The 8468-nt window shown below is 41.0% G+C and overlaps 1 protein-coding gene across 1 annotated transcript; it reads left to right on the forward strand.

Moving 5' to 3' along the window:
- The first annotated feature begins 5045 nt into the window (after nt 1-5045).
- On the forward strand, nt 5046-5396 carry LOC141734494 (feather beta keratin-like). Its single transcript, XM_074566337.1, has one exon. The coding sequence runs from the start codon at nt 5046-5048 to the stop codon at nt 5394-5396; it is 351 nt and encodes a 116-aa protein (XP_074422438.1).
- The last annotated feature ends 3072 nt before the right edge of the window (nt 5397-8468 follow it).

Genomic DNA, 8468 nt, shown 5'->3' on the forward strand with positions numbered 1-8468 from the left:
GTCTCAGGTCACAGCAGCAGCAAGAAGAGAAACCCAGGATGAGAAGACATATCAGCTGTTGTCTTACTGTGTCCTAGAAATATATACTTTGTAATTTTTTTATTCTGCTTTTTGCTCTCATTAAAGTTACGCAGCATCACAACCCAAGTCTCCTGGTGTTTGTTTGAAAGAATTTTAGCCTTTTTGCAAATTTTCTTACCGTTCCTCTGTTCCATTGATTGAAAGCTACTTTTTCATGCCGACTAGAAGCAAGGCTTTGGCTGGTGACCTCGATGCTAAGAACTCTTTTAGGGCTGCAAAACTCTGGGAACATTGTTACGAAGTATCTACTTTATATATACACAATGTATGTACTTTCTATATGCAAATTAGAGGCTGTCTGTGGAACTAGATTAGATACATCATAGCAAAGTGGGTATTAGCTACAGAATCGGTACTTTGTTGACAAGTACTTTTGCTTTGCTACATTTCCTTCCCCAACTCTGGCTTTCGTCGCAGGGGTAAGGCTTAAACTTTCACTTGAAGTGCTTGTTGTCCAATTCCTCTTGTTCTTCATCACTACCAGACACAGACTTGATATAAATGCTGCTGGGGCCAGTAATCAGAGGAGAAGAACGTATGTTTAGAGCTGAAGATCAAGAAAATATTTACTTTTCCATCTGAAATGCATGTTGATTCCACACTGACTCATCTTAATACTTGGCTTTTTTGCATCTCTGCCAAGAAATTATTCTCAAGGCTGGAAGCATTTTATGATCTAACAGAATGGCAGGGTATCTAATCTAGCATATAATGATATTTGTTTTAAGGAATCCTGTTGTGATTCACACTCTCAATAACTCTGACCTGAAGCTGCAGGGTGCAAAGAAAGATTTACATTCTTTTACCGTCAAATCACTGCTTGAATACTCGGATTTGTGAAGTAAAACATGAACAGCAGCAGAAGCCTCAAAGGAGGTATACACATAGCTTTTTGCGACAAAACTATTTGATCTATTTACTTGCTATTTACTGCAGAAGTACTGTGTATTTCAGGGCTCCGTATAAAACCCTGGCCGTCATTACTGTCCTGGTTGCAGCCCTACAGAATTACAACAAAAAGCTCATGTCAAGAGATGAAGCATGCTAACATCAAAGAAATATAGGACATTTGTAGCCATTAAAACCTTTAGAAATCCTCACAAGTAAATTATTTTTGAAAAATAAAAGTAATGACCTGAGATTTAAAACAGATTTGCAACAGCCACTGAAGCTACTAAACCAGTAGGTTTTGGGGGAAAATTGAAGAGCTTCTCATGTTGGGAAGGTCTGAAGCATTCAAATAATTGCAGTTATATAAATTCTGTTGTAGCTGGTTAAATTGTCCCCAACAGTTAAATTGTTCCCAGTAGTTAAATAGCGTATGGTTTATGGACCAGTCTGGTCTCCTCTTGGCGTCAGATGGAAAGCCTCCCTCAAAGCTTCTTTCATCTCAAAGACCTGCAGATCATTTGAATGCCTTGTGCTTGTACACTCAAGCCTCTGAAGTCAACATAAAGATGAGACAGATTTCAATTCATATAAGTAATTTGTCAGCTCTTTGGCAATTTGGTAGCTCACCAGCCTGTCTTACACAAAGGGTTTTAATTGAGTGTGTGGAACGCGAAACTCCGTCGCTGATCCATAAGTGAGAGCTGTTACGTCCTGCTTCACCAGCCTTAACAATCCCAAAAAACAAGATCCAAAGGCTCTCAACCTTTTGGGTAAACTCTAGGCACTAATTAGACTAAATTGGCAGAATATCAATGAAAATATTTCCAGGCTGTTAATGAGTCTGTTTCTAAAATATTACATACCCTCCAAGAAAACCTGTTTATGCCCCTAGAGGGAAGAATGAGGAAAAGTTAGCATTCTTTGGCTATCTCAGTTTACAGACAGAAGGGAAATTAATTCTCCAGGTGAGTGACTGTTTCTACCCACTATAATTTTTTAAAATATATAAAAAGATGACAGGTAGTATGTTGGACAGCAGAGACAGTGAGGAAAGGGAAGAAAAAGGTGCTCTCCTTTTATAGAAAAGGGGAGGAGAATTTTCTTGTGGAGAATCATTAAAATATGTAGACTTATAGGATTTTACAGAAGATGAAGCAAACCTTCAAAAACCTTCCAACCCAAAGCTTTATTTTTTAATCAATTATGAAAATTTTTAATAGAATAATTAAAGTTTCTGAAGGTGTTTACCTGGAATTAGTTTGTGAAGTCCTTTGAGTGATCTTGACTCACACACTTTTAAATTAGGTTATTAGCCAGGTGATGCTGAGATCTTGTCGCGTACCTTGAACATTAGCTAGCATGAAACTTTGCATATTTGAGCCATTAGCAAAAAGCTGTTCTGAACTTTGAAGTCCTTTGTTCTTCTGAAGACCAAGACCAACCTCTGTATAGAGACACTCTTTATTTAGGGTTAATTCATATCTCTCGCTGGGGGATGGTGGTGCTAAGAGAAGAGGCCTGATTCGTGTTTTTTCCATACTTTCCACCTGGGGAATTATTTCCAGCAGGTTGGGGTAGAGTCAGGACAGGCCACAGAGGTAAAAAAAAAAAAGATCACGTAATGATGAATGTAGTGGAGAAGTCCCGGGAGTAACTTCTATTGACTCTGCAGTTTGGCTCAGGCAGACCACTGCCTCTAAGTTCCAATACTTGAAAGCAATCTTTAACATGCACATTCATACTTAATTTTATGTGAAAATTGCTACACATCCAGGTGACTTGCTGGGATTTCAGGTAGGAATAATGGTGATTCCTCAGATGGGAGACTGCACAGAAATCTTGTCTGGAATTAGAGGCAGTTAATAAATGTCACAAAGTGATGAGATCAAGTAATCAAACTCTTTCATTATAAGGGTGATTGTTTGACTTGAGCATGGAAAATGAAGTCAAAATTTATGATTGGGTAAAGAAATGTGGTCTTAGATGTGTTTGTATTAGCCGTATTCATACAAAGTAGGAAAACTGCAGTTTAGCCGAAGCAATTTTAGAACGTGTTTTATTGGCTCTGGTCAGCAATTTTCACCAGTCTTAATTGTCTTTAACCTTTGCAATGCCGATGGGAATGTGATGCTCTTCTCAGCTGTGTTTTTCTGGGATTGAAATAGTGCAGTAGTGCAAAATTTGGGAATACCTATTATACAGCTTGTGGTAAAGCCGAGTCCTTGAAATGGAAATACTTGTGAATTGAGCCCAGGCCCTCACCTCAGAGCTAAATGATCGTTCACCTAAAGGAGTGAAGTCTTGAATAAGGACTATGCATCGCATACGCTCCCCTTAAGCAGCGTCTTGATGGCTAAAATGAAACATAAAATGTACATTGGCCTTAGGAGGCAACATAATTAGTGCTGTAATTCAAATGAGTCACCGCGGTCTTCCAAGCAATTAAGTGGGTGCCCATTGGTGAAGATGAAAGCTTTGTGTATACTGGAATGTGAATGTAATGAGGGGAGGGGAGAAAACAGAGCAATAGTAAAAGAGATTTTGAAAGAAAAAAAAAAAGGTGTTGATCAGTTTGGGGGATTTTGCATGCAAAAGTACGCATCATTAAATAATTTCATGCATAATATATGTCCCTGGTCTGCAGGCAGTCTGGAACATGGTATAAAAGCCTATACAACACAAGACTCTTCCATCCACTTCTCTTGCCTTAGTCGCCCAGGTGAACAGGTAAGTCTGAATCTGCCCAGTGTCTTTTTAAATGCTAAACTGTTACTTTGATGACTGCTTTTTTGTTGTTGTTGTTTTGGTTTTTTGTTATTCTTAGTTCTTTATAAATGTTGCTAGCTTTTTTGCTTTTGGGAGGAAAATTAGAAAGGCTTACTTCTATCAAAAAGAAAGGCTTTATTTACCTCTGAAGCAGGGTGTAAAGAGACAGGACTTAGAGGTTATGGGCAATATTGTCCCTCAAAAGAAGCAGCTTCATGCTCCATTTTAGAGATCAACGCTAAGTCAGTAGCTTGCCAACAAACCCAGTTGGAAATATGGTCTCATCTTAAGAAACTGGGCCAAGAAAAGAAAAAAAAAGAAATAAATTTTGAAAAAAATTAAATTTTTTTGAGTACCAGGATCTATCCCCAAGTCCTGTTTTCCACAGGCAGAAGAGCAGGGATCCCAGCAGATTCTAATATATTGAATTCAAATCAAGGCAGAAACCTCCAATTGGGAAAATAATCCTTCTTCGCATCCCAAGTTTGTCTGTTCTGGTCATATGACCTTTGGGAGCAAAGCATGCTTCTTAGACACTTTTCTATAGTTCTGCAAATGCCACTGGCTGGGCTGTGAGTGACTAAGTTCTAGCGTTAAGGCACTAAATGCAGTTATGTGTCAATGTTCAGCTCAGGGCCACTTTCTCTGCCTGGTGGGAGCTCCAGCTTCTGGTCTCCACCTCCTGGTACAGTCACAATTGCACCTTCTCCAGAGAGACAGCATGAAGGACAACTCCCAAACAACGGGAAATGCCTTTGCTGATAAGGGGTCAAGCAAACTTTACCAGGACTGGCACTGCAGTTCAGAGGCTAGCTGCAGAGCAGGAACATCCTCCAGCAGCCTTATAAAAACCAAGAGAAACCTCTATGCTATTTTCAGACTGTGTGCTGTGGATTTTGGTCTAATAAATCATAGAAGAGTTAGAGCTGGAAGGGACCTTAAAGCTCATCTCGTTCCAGCCCCCTGCCCTGGGCAGGGACACCTCCCACCAGCCCAGGTTTCTCCAAGCCCCGTCCAACCTGGCCTTGAACCCCTCCAGGGATGGGGCAGCCACAGCTTCTCTGGGCAACCTGGGCCAGGGGCTCACCACCCTCACAGCAAAGAATTTCTTCCTGATATCTATTGTAAATCTCCCCTCTTTCACTTTACCCCTCATCCCATCCCATTACTACTAGTCCTATCTGACCACCTTCTCTGGGTACTCTCACTTGTGTTATCCTCTTACTTGACTTTTATAAACTTAATACAGCTTTTATGTTGCATTTACTTTCTTCCCTGTGTTTCAGACTTCCCTCTGTCCGACAGACATGTCTTCCTATGACCTGTGCTCACCCACCCCCTGTGGCCCAACCCCACTGGCAAATAGCTGCAACGAGCCCTGCGTCAGGCAGTGCCAGGACTCCACGTACGTCATCGAACCCCCTCCCGTGGTGGTGACCCTGCCTGGACCCATCCTCAGCTCCTTCCCTCAGAACACTGCCGTGGGATCCACCACCTCCGCAGCCGTGGGCAGCAACCTCAGCTCTGAGGGAGTGCCCATCTCCTCCGGCAGCTCCTTGGGATTCGGCGGCTTTGGGTATCCAGGCCTGGGCAGTGGGTACAGCCGGCCCTACCGTCGCTACAACACCTACCGCAGTGGCTTCAGTGAGCCGTGCTAAAGCGTGAGGAGCAAGCAGGAAGGAATGACCAGGAATGCTGAAGCACGACCCGATGCAGGACTGAGCTCATGGCCATGGTTTTCAGAAGTGATGTTAGATACCCACAGCTCCAGCTCAAGTTACTGGAGCTGTGGGAACTCGGCATCTCCTAAAATCAGGCCTTTGCTTGTCTTACTCCTTGAATACTTCTGAATAGAATACTTCTGAATACTTCTGAATCAAACATATGTTTTTTCTACTGCTGTAGATGATACCTCATTGTCTCAGGTCACAGCAGCAGCAAGAAGAGAAACCCAGGATGAGAAGACATATCAGCTGTTGTCTTACTGTGTCCTAGAAATATATACTTTGTAATTTTTTTATTCTGCTTTTTGCTCTCATTAAAGTTACGCAGCATCACAACCCAAGTCTCCTGGTGTTTGTTTGAAAGAATTTTAGCCTTTTTGCAAATTTTCTTACCGTTCCTCTGTTCCATTGATTGAAAGCTACTTTTTCATGCCGACTAGAAGCAAGGCTTTGGCTGGTGACCTCGATGCTAAGAACTCTTTTAGGGCTGCAAAACTCTGGGAACATTGTTACGAAGTATCTACTTTATATATACACAATGTATGTACTTTCTATATGCAAATTAGAGGCTGTCTGTGGAACTAGATTAGATACATCATAGCAAAGTGGGTATTAGCTACAGAATCGGTACTTTGTTGACAAGTACTTTTGCTTTGCTACATTTCCTTCCCCAACTCTGGCTTTCGTCGCAGGGGTAAGGCTTAAACTTTCACTTGAAGTGCTTGTTATCCAATTCCTCTTGTTCTTCTGAAAGTGTGTCGAGTGGCCACCGTCCGAGCAAAGCGGGACCTGCAAGAGAAAAGGCCATGGGGAGTTTGGGGGGAATGATCTAAGAAGAGACCTGCTCCCCCCGCCAATTATATTATTTTTTTGCAATTAATGCCAAGTTATCTTAAAAGTCGATTTGGAACTCATGTTGTAAACTGAGCTCCTGGTGCCTCTGTGTGGAGCTTCATGGGCTGGTGCTGACAGCCCATGTTGGCTGTTTGGGTTGGGGTTGGTTGGGTTTGGCAGAGGCACTTGTGTGCGCTCACTGGTTGAGGGCATGTGTGGAGGTTAATGAGAGGCTGAATTTTCACCCCATGCAAAAGTCTGTAATTTCAATATTTATTTTCAGTATGAAACTCCTTCTCTTCTTATTGGGATGGAAAGTCTTTAAACGAACGTGTTAATCCTGGGTCTCCAGCTCCAAACAAGCAGGCTGTGATCCTGTCCTTCCTAAATGGCTAATGGAAGGAAAAGTAAAATCAGAGAATTAGCAAGTAATTGCAGCAAAATGCAGTTGAGTGGTATCTCATGTAACCCTTGGCAGAAAGAAAAGACGCCTTGTGAAAAGGGTTTACACCAATGATCGCAGGCAATGCCTTGCTCTGAGGTGATGGGTTACCGGTGGCCATTCATCAGCCTTTGTGGCACCAAGACATGGTTCTGCAAGGAGGGTGGATCTGACACACAGGGCCTTGTGGGAAGAGAAATACTAATTGCACCCTTACAATTGGAAATATGATTAGAATCTGCATTTGAAAAATTATTCAAACATATTTAAACAATAACTAAAGCCCACCCATTTTGGGTGGGGTGTTTTGCAGGGGTTCTGGTGAGTAAATAATTTCTACCCTCCAGTGTAAATTAACTTTTGTTATTGTTTTCTTCTGCTGTTCCCCACTGAATTCCGGCATAATGACTACACTACACCTGTTTTTTTTGCAGGCATACTCCACAGATCCGTATGCAGTAGTTAGTTACATTTATTTTTTGACAAAAAGGGAAATTGTAACATAAATTGTTTACGCTTATTAGACCACAGCAAGATGCAAACCCAAACCTCAAAATTTAAAGTTCTTCTTAACAGTATTTGAATGACATTAACAATGAAAGTAACTATGTTAAGGTATGAACTTTGAGGATTACATATCTAGTGATGTCTGAACACCCTTGCCTTCAGGGGAGCTATTTGAGCAGCAGAGCTGAGGCTGTGAAGATCCAGTCAGAGGCTGTAGATACATCTTCTGGTTTAAGTGATAAGCCAGAAATTGTTAATAATTTAAGGGCGTGAGCAGAGTTCACTCTTGGTGGTGAGGAACCAGGTGCTCTAGATTATTGTGTGAATGCAAATGGCTGTGTAGGGTACGCAGGCTGTCGCTAATGCTGCCAATAAGCATCTGTATTAGTACAATTAGTGAAGAATGAAGTCTGAGATAAAAGCAAGAACAGTCAGAGCTGGTGTGAAGGGTGAGAGGAAGGAACTAATCAGGAGGGCTCTGAGTTGCAAGAACTTTTACAGATTTGTTCAACTGCTTAAAGCCTCTGAGGCATCCACTTCTTTATAATGGGCTAATTAATTACAATTCAGAATTTCCTGCACATGGTACTCTTCTTGCCAGGGAAACTTCCATTTTCTGTTTCCCCATGCAGAGATTTTTGGGGTCATGTTTGTGTCTGGAGCCATTATGTGGGGATTATTGTGAGTAACCTTCCAGTTCCATTTTGATTTAGAATTTTTTCTCAGATGTTTAGTCACTCAGAGGTGTCTCAGGAGGATGTTCTTATATTATGCAAAAAAGTTTTAATTATAATCTCAATATATAGGTCTGTCCTTGATTATACAAAAAAAAGAAGCTGTGAACTTCACTCACTTTAATTCATCTCAAAGATCAGGCCATTAAGTCAGTCTGACTGTACAATAAAGTGGCTGGAGTTAGAACAATAATTATTGTAATTATTTTCAAGAAAGGTTGTAGACATCTCTGAAAATGTTGCTAGATCCCTTTTTTAAATGCATAGTCTGATTTTAAAAGTATTTTATGTTTTCCAAGCAGAACTTGGATGCAGGAAGAATAAAAAAAAAAAAAAGAAAATAATTTATGGATACTGTTATGCAAATTAATTCCTCAAATAGCTGCTAAAGTGGAAATTATTTTTGAAAAAGGCTGTTAATCCCTTTAAAACATGGAGAAGTACTGAGGAACAAATAGGGTTGGTGAAGCTAAAAAAGGCTTTGGCATT

The sequence above is a fragment of the Larus michahellis genome, chromosome 24 (assembly GCF_964199755.1).
Source record: "Larus michahellis chromosome 24, bLarMic1.1, whole genome shotgun sequence".
NCBI lineage: Eukaryota > Metazoa > Chordata > Aves > Charadriiformes > Laridae > Larus > Larus michahellis.

What these genes read in the sequence shown, in the direction of transcription:
- LOC141734494 (XM_074566337.1), top strand. Translation starts at nt 5,046, where the DNA reads ATGTCTTCCTATGACCTGTGCTCACCCACCCCCTGTGGCCCAACCCCA.